General features: G+C 40.8%; 1 protein-coding gene across 1 annotated transcript in view; it reads left to right on the top strand.

Moving 5' to 3' along the window:
- MRPL3 (mitochondrial ribosomal protein L3) overlaps positions 1–15,504 on the top strand; it is a 159,235-nt gene that overhangs the window by 21,396 nt on the left and 122,335 nt on the right. Inside the window, exon 3 of the mRNA XM_077491510.1 lies at positions 7,424–7,515. Coding sequence (XP_077347636.1) covers positions 7,424–7,515 — 92 coding nt within the window. The remainder of the gene's footprint in view (positions 1–7,423; positions 7,516–15,504) is intronic.

The raw sequence follows: 15,504 nt of genomic DNA, 5'->3' as shown, positions 1-15,504 counted from the left end.
TCTTGAGAATACAGCCAGCTACTACATTAGCCTAAAATTGAAGGAGTAACTCCAATTTTGTTGGGGGGAAAAAAATATTCCCCCCTGTATCAATGTACATTGCAAGGGGTTTAAAAAAATTTGTGTTTTAGATTCCTACCTTTTTGTTTTTCTAGAGAAACTGCTTTTTGTTTGTGTCCATGTGAATCTATGGGAGTGGTTCTATAAGTATAATTTGGCTGCTGCACCTGCAGGGCTCTGAGGAAAATTGCAGGGTCTTCATCCCTTTTTAGATGTGATTCACCTTTCACCCTTTCACCTTTCACCATTTTTAGATGTGATTCACCAGAAGACTGGTGTTGAATTTCAAAGAAAGGTCTTTTTGACCCCAGATCTCAAATTTAATGAGGCACTGTCATGATTTTTTTCATTATTTCAAAACGCCCCATCCCTCCGTGCTCAACGCAGAATTGAATGCTTATGTTAGTTGCGCATGCATATGTAAACTGTGTTCAAACCACATATGTGAGGTGTGGCCGCGATCGTTAGAGCGAGAGCAATAATTCTAGCAAAAGACCACCTCTGTAATCTGTCGCCTTTGGAGACTAAGGGTCAAAGTTTGTTGCCATTCCATGAGTGGGCACAATTTTGAAGCATGACATGTTTGGTATCAATTTACTTGCGGTAACAACATTATCTTTTAAAATATAAAAAAAAAAGGGCTAACTTTTACTGATTTTCTTTCATTTAAAAAAATACGTTTATTTTTCCCCCAAAAAATTGTGTTTGTAAGACTGCTGCACAAATACGGTGTGACATAGAGTATTGCAACGCCTGCCATTTTATTCTCTAGGGTGTCGGGGGGGGGGGGGGGGAGATATTGTATAATATTATGTTTTAATATAAAATATGTTTGGGGGTTCTAAGTAATTTTTTAGCAAAGAAAAAAGATTTTAACTTGGAAAACAAAACGCCAAGTGTAAAAAATAGGCTTGGTCCTTAAGTGGTTAAACTCCAGATACTGCTTGCTATTACCTTATTATCTAAAAAGGCTTTTTTGTGCCCCTCCTAATTCGTTTCACTATATCACTGGGTCCTGACGTTCGCTGACTGCTTGGGCATAGACCAGGAAACGTCATCATAGGGGAAATTACTGTCAGGGAGCATTTTTTTTTTTTTTTTTTATTTGTTACTGCTAGTAGGTAGGGCTGAATGGCCTGATAGCGTGTATTTTAGGACTTCTTTAACTGTCTCTTGCAGCATGTTAGACATGTATAATGACCGCTTGTATTCCAGATGCTTGGGTGCGGGTGATGTCCAGGGTTATCTCCTTGTGGACAAGCAGATCTCCATTGAACTCTTAGGTCTTCTGAATAAAATTAATAAAAAGGAAAAATATTGCACTAACCAATAAAGTGAAAACAAGCAGCTACATACGAATATGACCAAATTCATAAATAAACTAAACAATATAATGTAGCGCTAGAAAAAGTGCTGTGAAAATACGTGTAGTAAAAACTTTAAAAAGAAGAAGAGACTAGTAAAGTCCAAATATTAAGTGAATACAATAGTCCTTGAAGGATACGAAATGTGGTGTTTCACATGGCGTAAGAACTAGAAAGTGGTCTTGGAGACATCTAACATCAGTGACATCTAGGTAGGTAAAAAGAAGATGGGTACTCTTACCGAAACCACCGGACCTGTGTATGTACACAAGGTCATGCACGCATGTATGGATAGATGAATCCCTGCAGGTCTATCCTCCACTGGAATTACTGTGGGTCCTCTGGTCAAAGAAGAAGTCTGTATTATCCACGAAATTCCAATTCCTCAAAGGTCCCGATGGAATGGACGAGAAGAACCAACTCCAACCAAAAAAAAACGGGGTGACAAACGAGGCCAAACTCACACAGGGGATCACATATGAGACAAAAAAGAAAAACAGCTTCCCATAGTGTAGATGAAAATATAAAGGTAGCTGTTTATTGGCATAAAATCAGCAAATGCAAAATAAAAAGATTGAATAAAAACGTGATCACGTAATAAAAAAAGGCAATACAGGGAACATGACTACCAGTTTTCTGAAAACTCTGTCATAGAGAAATGTTTTGCATTTTTACTTTAAATGTTCTTGCCCCTGGAGGGTTGAACGAGGACTTTGAAACTAGTGCCATTCTCTAGATTCCTCCTTTCCTAATATATTCGTGCAGGATTTTTTTATTAGTATATCATTTTCTATTAGTATATTATTTTAAATATGGTAAATATTTTTAAATAATTGTAACCATTTTGATATATATATATATATATATATATATATATATATATATATATATATATATATATATATATATATATATATATATATATATATATATATATATATATATATATATATATATATATATATATATATATCAATATTAAATTTTTAAAATATGTTTAGATAATATATTTATACATATTTTTTGCCTTAGCTATATATTTTTTTTAAAATATTTTTTCCCTAGATATTTTTCAAAATATCTTCTCTTTGCCCCTTTATTCCCATTCTTCTTTTGCCTACTCCCTCCCCTTCAGTCTTTTATTTATATATTTATATTTATATATATATATATATATATATATATATATATATATATATATATATATATATATATATATATATATATATATATATAATTATATGCCTAATCTTAAACATTATTGGAGATTGTGTAAAAATATTCTCATTTTCATTTTATGTTTATTTTTAAATGTCGCTTATTGGTTGTTGTTCTGTATGAAATCATAAATATTTTTTTGTTTGGATAGGGATTTTGTTTCTGTTTCTCCTCCTGTCCTATACCTTTTATATTGTGATAACGCTCCATTTACATATTCCCGCCCCTAAGGTCCACCCAGGTAGTATAAATTAGTCCCATACACACACAGTCATCAGGTTGATAAAGGAACCAATGAGATATTCCGAAACGCGTCCCTCTTTGATGACTGTTTCCTGTTTGTGGTCCACGCTGGTTGCTGGTTATTTTCTCCTGCTGCTGACATCACTTCCGGCATCCTCGTGTTTTGAGACTGTGATTGCGGGCTGGCCTGTCAGTTCTCTTGGAGCTCCATGCTGTTTTTCCCGTTGGCATCCCCTGGACCTCCCTACTACTGGACACACACAGCCTAAAGAACTGGTATATGCCAGTGACCACTGCATTCATGCCGGACCACCAACATGGATATTAATGATATGCTCTGCCAGTCTACATATCTTGTAAGTGTTTTTAACCCTTTTTGGGGAAATTAAACAGCTTTTATCTATACACTTAGAGGTGCCTTTTCTTTGTTTTTCAGTTTTTTGTTTTCAGAGCTGGACACTGTCGAAGGGTTATCCAGTCCAGATTCAATTAAACAATGCCACGTTGGCGGAGTCAGCATCCAAAAGGAACCAGAAATCTGACATAGGAGGCAGAATCAATAATGTCCAGGGCAAAACTGAACATTCCAACCTTGCATATTCCAGGCGTAGACAAATGGCAGGCTGACTATTTCAGCTGTCAGTGCCTGGACCCAGGAGAGTGGTCCTTAGTACTGATTTGCCTACCTGTTTCAAAGTTGCTGGCTTTAATGGCATGACTGCTGAAGCCCAAGCTCTAGGGGACAGTGGTATTTTGTAAATCCCACGATGCTTAAGGCTAGGAATTATACTTCCCACAAGATCTGTCATCAGATGTGGAAGGCTTGCTTCACTTGGTGCGACTCTAAGTACATTCACTCCAGGAGCTTCTCCGTGGGATTAATCCTCTTGAATCCCTACCCTTCCTGCAGCTGGGCCTGGATCCGCGTCTGGCACTAGCAAGGGTCAGGTTTCTGCCCTTTGCATTTTATTTCAGTGACTGTTGGCTGCTTACTCTTTTTGTATTATGCCTTTTGTACAGGTGATATCCAATGTGCCCACCCCCCATTCATTTCCAAGTGACTCTCTGGGATCTGAATCTAGGTCTCTATGCATTTCAAAAGCCACCATTTGAATCCAATCCTCTCTCACACTTTAACACCCATAAGGTTTTTTCATTATAACTATCATCTCTCTGGTGCCCTTACCCTGCACAGAACCATTTTTTTGGTCTTGCATAGGGGCAAGTTGTTATTGAGGAACAGAAATTCTTTACTTCCTAAGGTGGTTTCTGCCTTTTACTCCAATCAAGGCAATGTTCTTCTATCCCTCTGCCTGTCTCCGTGTCAGAAACCATGAAATCAGACCGAGACAGAAGTACAGTTAAATCACAGTTATTTAGTAATGAAAGTAAAAAGAACAAACATAGTCAAAACATAGCCAAATTTCAGTAACCAGAATGGATAGTCAGCCAAGCCAAAAGGGATGTCAGCAAAGCCACTCTTTCAACAGGAACGCAGGAGATAGTTTCTTGTGATGTGACCAAGGCGAAGGCAGAGCTCCTCTGGGCTGGATGGCTTAAGTAGGCAGGACTGACGAGCAGGATCATCAACAGCTTAGTAACTGTGGAGAGAGATGGGAGCTGGCAATTGGCCGAGCGAGTGCCACTGTTCATACACCTATGATCCCAGCCACAAAAAACTGCTGATTCTTGCCTCTGACATCCAGTGTAATCTTAATGGCTTTGTTTTCCTATGTCCCTAAATTCACAGAATGGAAAAAAATAAAGGATCTTTGTACTCGCTGTAAAATCCTTTTCTTGGAGTCCATTGAGGGATACATCCCTCTTTGTTTGTAATCACGATGTGGGTACTGCTTTGCTACAAACTAAGGCATGCTGGTAGTGGTAGTAGTAGCCGTTTTCTTGAGCTTGCCTACAGTCTTTGTTTGACAGTGTCTTTGTCCTTATGTGCAGGCCACAAAAAAGATTTAACATTGCGTACAAAAATCATATCAAATAACTAGTAAAGTGTGGCTTAAAATAGTAGAATTTATGAATAATATGTACTGAGATGTATTTACTGCTAAAGAGATTTACCTTCTCTATTTGTTTTCTGAAGAAATACAACTCTCTATCACACCAACCCGCAACCCTATTCTTTCCTATATACTTTTTTTGTACCTTTTTTTTATACTCATTCTTTGACTGCTGGGTTCCCAAGCTTTTAAGAGACATGTTACTACAACTATAAGAATGTCCCCATATTAATCATACAGATACTCCTCGTTTAACCACTTGCCTACTGGGCACTTAAACACCCTTCCTGCCCAGCCAATTTTCAGCTTTCGATGCTCTCACAATTTGACAATTACTCAGTCATGCAGCACTGTACCCAAATAAATTTTTTGTCCTTTTTTCCCACAAATAGAGCTTTCTTTTGGTGGTATTTGATCAACTCTGGGTTTTTTTATTTTTTGCGCTATAAATGAAAAAAGACCGAATATTTTGGAAAAAAACAAATTTTTCGGTATTTCTGTGATACAAATTTGCAAATTATAAATTTTTCTTCATATATTTTGGCCATAATTTAAACTGCTACATATCTTTGGTAAAAATAACCCAAATTGGTGGATATTATTTGGCCTTTGTGAAAGTTAGAGAGTCTACAAGCTGTGGTGCGAATCATACAAAATTGATCACATCTGATGTACTGGTGGCCTATCTCTCTTCTTGAGTCCCGAACAAGTCAGGAAAGTACAAATACCCCCCAAATGACCCCTTTTTGGAAAGTAGACATTCCAAGGTATTTAGTTAGAGGCATAGTTAGGTTTTTGGTGTTGTCATTTTTTCCCACAATTCTTTGCAAAATTAAGATTTTTTTTTGTTTATTTTTTTTCCCTCAAAATTGTCATTGTAATAGGTTATTTCTCTCACATGGCATGCGTATACCCCACAAATGCCACCCCAAAATAAATTCTGATACTCCTGAGTATTTTGATACCACATGTCTGGTACTTTTTCACAGCCTGGCCACTTGGAGAGACCCAACATGCAGGGAGCGCTGTCACGTGTTCTAGGAGCATAAATTACACATCTAACTTGTTGACTACCTATTACACTTTTGAAGGCCCTGGAGCACCAGGACACTGACATGGCACTGATGGCAGATGGCACTGATACATGGCACTGATGGCATGTGACACTGATGACAGATGACACTAATACGTGGCACTGATGACATGTGACACTGACAGGTGGCACTGGGGACAGGTGGCATGGATAGGTGGCACTGGGGACAGGTGGTACTGGGAACAGATGACACTGTTAGGTGGCACTGGGGACAGGTGTCATTGATAGGTGGCACTGGGGAAAGATGGCACTGATAGGTGGCACTGGGGACAGGTGGGCATGTGTGTGTGTGTGTGTGTTTTCACTGTATGTGTGTGTTTTACTCACTGTGTGTGTGTGTGTGTGTGTGTGTGTGTGTGTGTGTTTTACTCACTGGCGTTGCAGCTGCAGCACAGAAGCTCTCCCTCCTCACAAGCTGTCTCTGTGTGAGGAGGGGAGCCGGCGATGAGAGATGATCTCATATGTTTACATGCTGTGATTGGCCATTTAGCACGATCTGTGATTGGCTGTGTCCGAGGGACACGGCCAACACAGAACTTCCCCGATGTACGCCCGCGGCGGTGCGCAGAGGGGAAGTAAATGGGAGGACGTCCAGGGTTGGCCTTCCGGCAGATGGCGTCCGCTCTGTAGCCGTCTTTTGGCTATAGAGCGGGCGCGAAGTGGTTAACGACCACTTGGACTTAGGACCGGCTCTCCCCACCGGAACGTCATTGTATTGTACAGTACAGAATTTTCTGTTTATGTACTTATGCAAATTGAAAACATTATTGAGCTGGAGTTTTGTGGGGTTTTATTTTTGTTTGTTTTTTTGTTTTTCCGCAATACAGTACAGTAGTTAGGAATACTGATATTGATTACTTGTGGCTCCTCGTTTAACGACCTGGTCATTGGCACGGAACTATTATCAAATTTATGACTGTTTAACTCTCTGACTACGGTATGTTAATGTTCTTCAAATTCTTTCAATAAGAACATTTTGAAAATGGGGGGAAAAAATAACAATCCCCAAAGGCCATCTATAAATACAAAACTGCTTTCGTGATTTCCTTTGCACCCTTTACCAGAACCCGACCTTTCATTTTGTCATATATGGACAGTGACTGTACAACTGTTTCTGAAAAAAAGAATGTTTCTTCTATAGAATGCATAAAAACACTTTTTTTTAATTTGTTTTTTTAAGATTTCCATACATTTTTCAGTTTTTTTATATGGCCAACTGAAAAATAAAATATAATCCTCATTCACATATATTATGGCATCATTTTAAATGGTATGATTAGAACAATTCTTGCACCGTTTTTGCATTTTTTTTTTTTTTTTTGCAGTTTTTTTTTTCGTGCTGATGTATATGTAGTATTTTATTACTGTGTTGTACGTGTATATATACTGACAATTTATAACACACGCGTTTTCGGTGTCTTTTCTTCTAGGCTCAAACCGGGTTGGTCTAATAGCAGTTAAGATTGGAATGGTACCTCTGTGGACCAAATCAGGTCAAAAACGTGCTGTTACCATGTTGCAGGTAAAGTTTTGGTCAAGGTGTTTGTGTTTTTTTTTCCTTGATAGGGATTTTCTCTTTTAGCAGTGGAATTATCCAGCCTTGAACTTTTTAATTAAAAAAATAAGTATTTCACATGCTGAAAGATGCTTGTTTGTTTCTGCTAGCGGACACTCCAGTGATTACTTTTTCGCCACATATGTTAGTGGATGGGCCGCTCAAGAAGGTCCACATTGCTTAGACCCCTTTCACACTGGGTCATTTTGCAGGCGATATTATGCTAAAAATAGCGCCTGCAAACCGACCTGAAACAGCTGCTGATATTTCTCCAATGTGAAAGCCCCGAGGGCATTCACACTGGAGCAGTGCGCTAGCAGGATGGTAAAAAAAAGTTCTGCTAGCAGCATCTTTGGAGTGGTGAAAAAGCGGTGTATACACCGCTCCTGCCAATTGAAATCAATGGGGCAACGTGGCTATACCGCCGGCAAAGCGCTGCTGTAGCAGCGCTTTGTGGTGGTTTTAACCCTTACCCCCCCCCCGCTAGTGGCTGATTACCGCTGCTAAAATAACGGTAAAGCGGTGCTAAAAATAGCACCGTTTTACCGCCAATACCGCTCCCGCCCCAGTGTGAAAGGAACCTTAGAAGCAGGAAATTGTTACTAATCGCGATCCTATTTCACACACTAGCAGTACGTGAGTATTGCAGCTCTGAGTCTGATTGTAAAAATTGCTTTAAAATGGCTCGATCTGAGAAACAGCAGTGATTTAATTCAAGGCTGCTTATGTAAATGCAAAACCCATTTGGGTTCCACTTTTATCTGTCACAGCTAGGCACCAAAATTACCAGTGTCGCCTGGTGTCAGAACCTAGAGGAAGTGATGATGTCACCCTCTGTTTCATATCACTGTGCTTGCTTGACCCAAGTCGCATGCCCCACACACACTCACAAATTTTTGGCTTTTATTTCTTTTTTTTTTTTCATCTGGCCAGTAACACATTTCCAGTCTTAGGGTGTCTATATCTGTGGATGAGCAATGGAGATACTCTGGCACAGCATTGTCTGAAGAGGGTAGGGTTAGATGGATTAGTAGATTTAGATGGACTTCACATAAAGGACTAACAAATTAAAACTGACACTTTTAAGCAGTTACAGTATTGTGTGTGTATTTTTTTACTTTTTGGATAAAGGTTTTACCCAAATGAATTACAGTTGACCATTGTAAACATCCCTGTCAGTTGTAAATGGTTTGTTTTAAGCCTTTAATCCCCGTTCACACCGATGCGACTTTGACAGGTCAAATCGCATGACAAGTAGCACCCTATTGTAGGCAGTGAAACTGTTCAAATCGATGCGACTTTACAGGAGCATTTGCTGGGGCTGGCACAGTGTGTCATATTCCTATTAAATTTAAATAATGTGGTGTTAGTTTAATAAGTTTGCTCAAACTTTAAGGACAATCGCTTGAATCCAAAGCGCACCATTGCCCAAACTGAGGCAGCCCATAGAATAAAAAAATAAAAAAATCATATTTCCCCTATCCACCTCAAATGTGTTCCCTCTCATTGTGCTTTTGTATGAAGCCTTCCCCGCCATCAGAATACAATGATCAGTGCTGCCGGCTATAGCCAGCGGCATTGATCAAACTGGAAAAACCTGACAGGTTGGTTGTATAGAAGTAGATCGACTTTTGTACAACCCGGGTGCCCATACAGGGGTCAAAATGTGTCCCTTCCCAGCAGAACCAGCAGAAGTTTAATCCATGTACAGTATGGCCAGCTTGAGTTGTTTCTTGCTTCTTTCGCCATAGTACATTTTTCATAATTTGTGTATTTCATGCTATTCTTTTATTGGCTGTTTTTGCTGCCATTTGTAATAAGCATAGAAGGAGTAGGTCTGTAATTTCACCATGGAAACAGATGTTGAATTGGAGAACCATTCATTTATTCATTGATTATCCTGGTTATTTGATAAGGTATGCCTTAAAAACCAGTAAAATACATTTTTGAAGGCTTGACTATGATAAACAATAATTAAAGATGACAAGTTTGTTTACTGCAAGACTAAATAACTGTTTCAATGCATGCCACTTACTGAATATGAGTGGCAGTCTGTTTTTATTAGTTGTGTTCACGTACACACTGTGTAAAATATAAAAAAAAATTTTTTTATTCAAAATTGAATTCAAAGTTACTTTAATGGTAATCTGGCTTTGTCACATTTTGTTTTAATTCAGAGACATCTAACAATATATATATATATACTGGTATATATAGCAGCAGCGCCCCCTACCTGTATGATCTGTGTTCAGAACTGGTTCTAAAATAAATGTTTATGTGAAAAATTATTTGAATGCTGCTTTACTGTTAGTAAAAGGCCTGAATGTGAGCTTAACTATAACATGCTATTTTGTTCCTACACTGTTACAAGTGTGACTTTGCATTGTTACCCGGGTTGGTTTTTCAGTGGAAAGTCTTACTTTTGTTTTAGAAGACACTCCTAGCAGCAGCTTTTGAACGTGTTTTTTTTATTTATTTATTTTTTTTCTATTAAAAGCAAATACTGTTATCATATGTGTCCATCCATATTATTTTAGTCTAGAAGTGTTTTTGAAACTTTCGCTTCTAGGAGCAGAAAAATGACTGTTTTTATGTTTTTGGGAGCTATTTGCCAGCAGATAAAAATGGGGACTGCGCGTAACTGCTGCTAATAGCTGGCACAAAATCACTATCATGAGCATCTCTTTTTATTTTTTTTTATTTTTTTTTATTTTTTTTAGCAATTTTTTTCGCTTATTGTGTTCCTGGAGCCTCAGTGGACATAGATGGTGGTCAGAAAAATCATCAGGAGTTTAATTGCAGAACAGAGCAGACATTCTTGGTAGAAAGAACATCTCAGGATGGAATTTTGGGGATGCCAGTGCTGACTTCTTTCTATGATATATGCTCCAGAGCTTTTATCCTTTCTCATGGCTTTGTTACAGTGAGTCAGGGGACTGAACCAGAATTCTCTGTATGTAAGGGCAATCATTTTTTTTGTATAGAGTGGAGAAGGGTCAGACCCTCTTTCAGGTTTTTATTGCTGTCTTTGTTGCTGCTGGGAAAATTCACGTCTCTGTTTGGCTTCATGAACATTGTCACTGAGCCAGAAGAAAGCGATGATACAAAAGTTTTGAATTGTCACCAGAGGGTAAAGAGGTTCTAAAGGCACAAGGTTTTTTTTTACCTTTTTATTGCATTCTATGCTTTATGGTAAAAAAAACAGCCCTTCCAAATACTTCTAAGTATAACATGTTGTTGGAAAAAAAAAGTAAAAAATAAAAACACACAACCTTTATAATTACTTTAACCACTTCAATACCGCACAAATTCTGACACTTTTGTCTTTTATGTACGTCCTATGTAAAAATCATCCTTTTTTTGCTAGAAAATTTACTCCGTACCCCCAAACATTACGTATATATACTATACGGTGTGTGTGTGTGTGTGTGTATGTGTATATATAATATATATATATATATATATATATATATATATATATATATATACCGTATATACTCGAGTATAAGCCGAGATTTTCAGCCTCTTTTTTGAGGCTGAAAGTGCCCCCCTCGGCTTATACTCGAGTCATCGCTGTCTGCCCGCTCGATCAGCGTGTCGAGCAGACAGACAGCGGCCATTCTATTCAAAAGCCGCGCCTCCGGCTCCGCCTTCGCCTGTGATAGGCGGAACACTGAATTTCCCAGCAGCCTGTGTTCCGCCTATCACGGACATCGTATCATCCTCGTACTACGGACGAGGATGATACGACGTCTGTGATAGGCGGAACACAGGCTGCTGGGAAATTCAGTGTTCCGCCTATCACAGGCGAAGGCGGCGGCGCAGCTTTTGAATTTTACAATGGCCGCCGACGAAGAGGGCACGGGACGGAGGCAAGGCAAGGCACGGCACGGGACGGGACGGGACGGGGGCAAGGCAAGGCACGACACGGGACGGATGCAAGGCAAGGCACGGCACGGGACGGAGGCAAGGAGGCAAGGCACGGGACGGAGGCTCGGGACAAAGGTAGGCTGGACACACACACACACACACACACACACACACACACACACACACACACACACACACACACACACACACACACACACACACACACACACACACACACACACACACACACACACACACACACACACACACACACGGATGGATGGAGACACACACAGGGATGGATGGATGGATGGAGACACACACACACAGGGATGGATGGATGGATGGATGGAGACACACACACACACAGGGATGGATGGATGGATGGATGGAGACACACACACACACAGGGATGGATGGATGGATGGATGGACACACACACACACAGGGATGGATGGACGGACACACAGGGATGGACGGACACACAGGGATGGACGGACACACAGGGATGGACGGACACACAGGGATGGACGGACACACACACAGGGATGGACAGGCATGTCTCACCCTCGGCTTATACACGAGTCAATAAGTTTGCCAGTTTTTTTGGGGGTAAATTGGGGGCCTCGGCTTATATTCGGGTCGGCCTATACTCGAGTATATACGGTATATATACGGTATATATATATATATATATATATATATATATATATATATATATATATATATATATATATATATATATATATATATATATATATATATATATATAAAAATTTCCAGGCAGCCCTAGGGAATAAAATGGCAGTCATTGCAACTTTTTATGTCACACGGTATCTGCGCGGTAATTTTTTTAACCGCAATTTTTTGGGTAAAATAAATTTTCATGAATAAAAAAAAAAAGTAAAGTTAGCCTGTTTTTTTTTTTTTTCGTATAATGTGACAGATGATGTTACGCTGAGTAACACATGTCACGCTTTAAAATTGCGCACATTCGTGGTATGGCGCCAAACAGGTGACAGGTGATGTTACGCTGAGTAAGGCCCCTTTCACATGGACAATCCATTCAGGTCCGCCTGTCAGCTTTTCAGGCGGACCTGAACGGATGCTCCATAGAGCTCTATGGAGCGCTGGATGTCAGCGTTGACATGTCCGCTGACATCTGAGCCGAGCCGATCTGAAAAATTTTGACGGAGGAAAAAGCTATTTTTCCATCCGTCATCGGATCGGGTCCATCGTCACCCGATCTCCCATAGGGGAGAGCTGCGCTGTGACAGGTCCTTCCCTGCGCAGTGTGCAGAGACACACCTGTCATCTTCCTGCTCAGGGAAGATCGCTCCGGCGATCCCCGCTGAGCAAGTGAATATCCACGGGGCGGATCAGCACTGATCCGCCCTGTGTGAAAGGACCCTAACACATGTCACGCTTTAAAATTGCGCACATTCGTGGTATGGCGCCAAACTTCGGTGCTTAAAAATCTCCATAGGCGACAATTTAACATTTTTTACAGGTTTCCTGTTTAAAGTTACAGAGGCGGTCTAGTGCTAGAATATTATGCTCGCTCTAACCTTCACGGTGATTCCTCACTTGTGTGGTTAAGACGTCGTTTACATAGGCGTGTGTGACTTATGTATGCATGCTAGCTCGCAGGGGCGGGGGCGCTTTAATTTTTTTTTTTTTTATTGTTTGTTCTATTTAAAAAAAAATTACAATTTCCCTGTAACAAATTTTATTTTTTTGATCGCTTTTATTCCTATTACAAGGAATGTAAACATCCCTTGTAATAGGAATGGTGCGTGACAGATCCTCTTTATAGAGAGATGTGGTGTCTATAAGACTCCACATCTCTCCTCCAGGCTGGAAAGCATCAGATCAAAAAAAAAAAACTGACGATCTGATGCTTCTCCAGCCGAGATCTCGGAATTGTTTACTTGTGCAGCCCGGACATGATGTCATAACATTGTGCCCGGGCCTCCGAGGATCATAGAGATTGTTGGGGACCACCTATTCCTTGGAAATCTCTCTGCCTCTCTTCCGGTGGTAGATTCATTCTCGGAGTCCCCAATCGCATGGGAGAGCCCGGGGGGGAGGGGGGATGGACGTCGCCTCCCATTGCTGCTTGGAATGATCAAGTCGCTGAGCCACAATGATTGTTCTTATTGTGCTTAGAATCGCCAGCTCTAAAAAAACAATATCTGGATGATGCCTATAGCTTCAGGCATCATTCAGATATCTCCACTGAAAGCCGAGGACATCATATGATGTTCGGTGGTATGGAGGTGGTTAAGGAAAATCTTCGAATGGTGGGGGGGGGGGGTGGGTGTTCCTGTGACAACTTCTTAACCACTTACCGACCGCCTTGCGCAGATATACTAGAATGGCATGGGCAGGCAGAGCAACGTAGGGGTATGTTACTCCTCCCCCGGGTGCCCGAGGTGGTCGGCATCGTTCCAGGAAGGATCTTTCCTGAGGGGGAGGCCACTGATTCATGGCCTCTCCCTCATGATCATTCCTGGCAAATGAGCATCTTCCCCTGCTTATGTACTGTAAACAGAAGCAGAGGAAGTGATGAAACCTCTCCTTTTCCTTACGGCTTCTGAGGAGAGCATACATCTACAGTGAGTCTGCACCAACACTACACTAACACTAGTACACATAGGCACACAAACCCCCATCACACCCCCTGTCACCCCGTCAGTGACACCAATTGCAGTTTTTATTTGCATTGGTGTCATTTGTGACTGTTATAAGTGTTAGGACAGTTAGTGGTAGGCCCCTTTAGGTCTAGGGTACCCCCTAACCCTCCCTAATAAAGGTTTAACCCCTTTATCACCCCCGTTAACCCTTTCATCCCCTGTCTCCAGTGTCACAAAGCAATCTATTTTTCTGATCTCCGTGTTAGTGTCACAGGTGACACTAGTTAGCCAGATAGGTATTTAGGTTCACTGTCAACTTTTTAGAGCGTCAGGTACCCCCATATACTACCTAATAAAGGTTTTAACCCCCTAATTTACCCCTAGTTAACCCTTTCACCAGTGATCACCTTATAAGTGTTACAGGTGACACTGGTTAGTTTTTTTTTATACCCGCCGTTTATTACCCAGTAAAGGTTTAACTTCCCGATTGCCCGGCGGGTGATATCAGTTGTAAGTTAGGTTTTAGGGTCTGCGTCACCCCAGGCAGTGTCAGATTAGTGCCAGTACTGCTAACGCCCACGCACGCAGCATACACCTCCCTTAGTGGTATAGTATCTGAACAGATCAATATCTGATCTGATCAGATTTATACTAGCGTTCCCAGCAGTTTAGGGTTCCCAAAAATGCAGTGTTAGCGGGATCAGCCCAGATACCTGCTTGCACCTGTGTTTTGCCCCTCCGCGCCCAGCCCACCCCATCCCACCCCATCCCACCCAAGTGTAGTATTGATCGATCACTGTCACTTACAAAACACATCACATATAACTGCAGTGTTCGCAGAGTCAGGCCTAAACCCTGCGATTGCTAACAGTTTTTTTTTTTGGTATCGTTTGTTAAAGTTGCTGACAGCCTAGGAGCTTCTAGTGTACCAGTACCTTTAAAGCCCAAAATGGCAAATCGAAGGTACACTAGTGAAGAGGCCTACACATTTCTGAGCATGACAGATAGTGAAGAGAAGACAAAGACAGGCCCGTCGAGCCAATAGTGCCCTTCCTGCTGCATTCACCAATCCTAATTGGGAACCCAACACTTCTGCAGCACCTGTACTTCCCCATTCACTGGCCAACCCGGCATTCAGATGCAAACAGTTGATTTTACGTCACTTGATTTTTATTCGCTGTTTTTCACCGAAGATCTCTATTGTGGACCAAAGTAAATTGTATGCTGGTCAATACATTGCCGCTAATCCCCAGTCATCCCTTGGCAGAGATTGGAAACCAATTGCGGTTTCCGAATTTAAGACCTTTCTGGGCCTATCCCTCGACATGGGCATAGTTTAGTACGTTGCAGTCATATTGGTCCACAAAAAAGTATATGTAAACATCCCTTGTAATAGAAAAAAAAGCATGACAGGACCTCTTAAATATGAGATCTGGGGTCAAAAAGAATG

The sequence above is a fragment of the Lithobates pipiens genome, unplaced genomic scaffold (assembly GCF_037356315.1).
Source record: "Lithobates pipiens isolate NorthernLeopardFrog02 unplaced genomic scaffold, aLitPip1_a1.2 Scaffold_19, whole genome shotgun sequence".
Lineage (NCBI taxonomy): Eukaryota > Metazoa > Chordata > Amphibia > Anura > Ranidae > Lithobates > Lithobates pipiens.
This window is presented reverse-complemented; position numbering and strand designations above follow the sequence as displayed.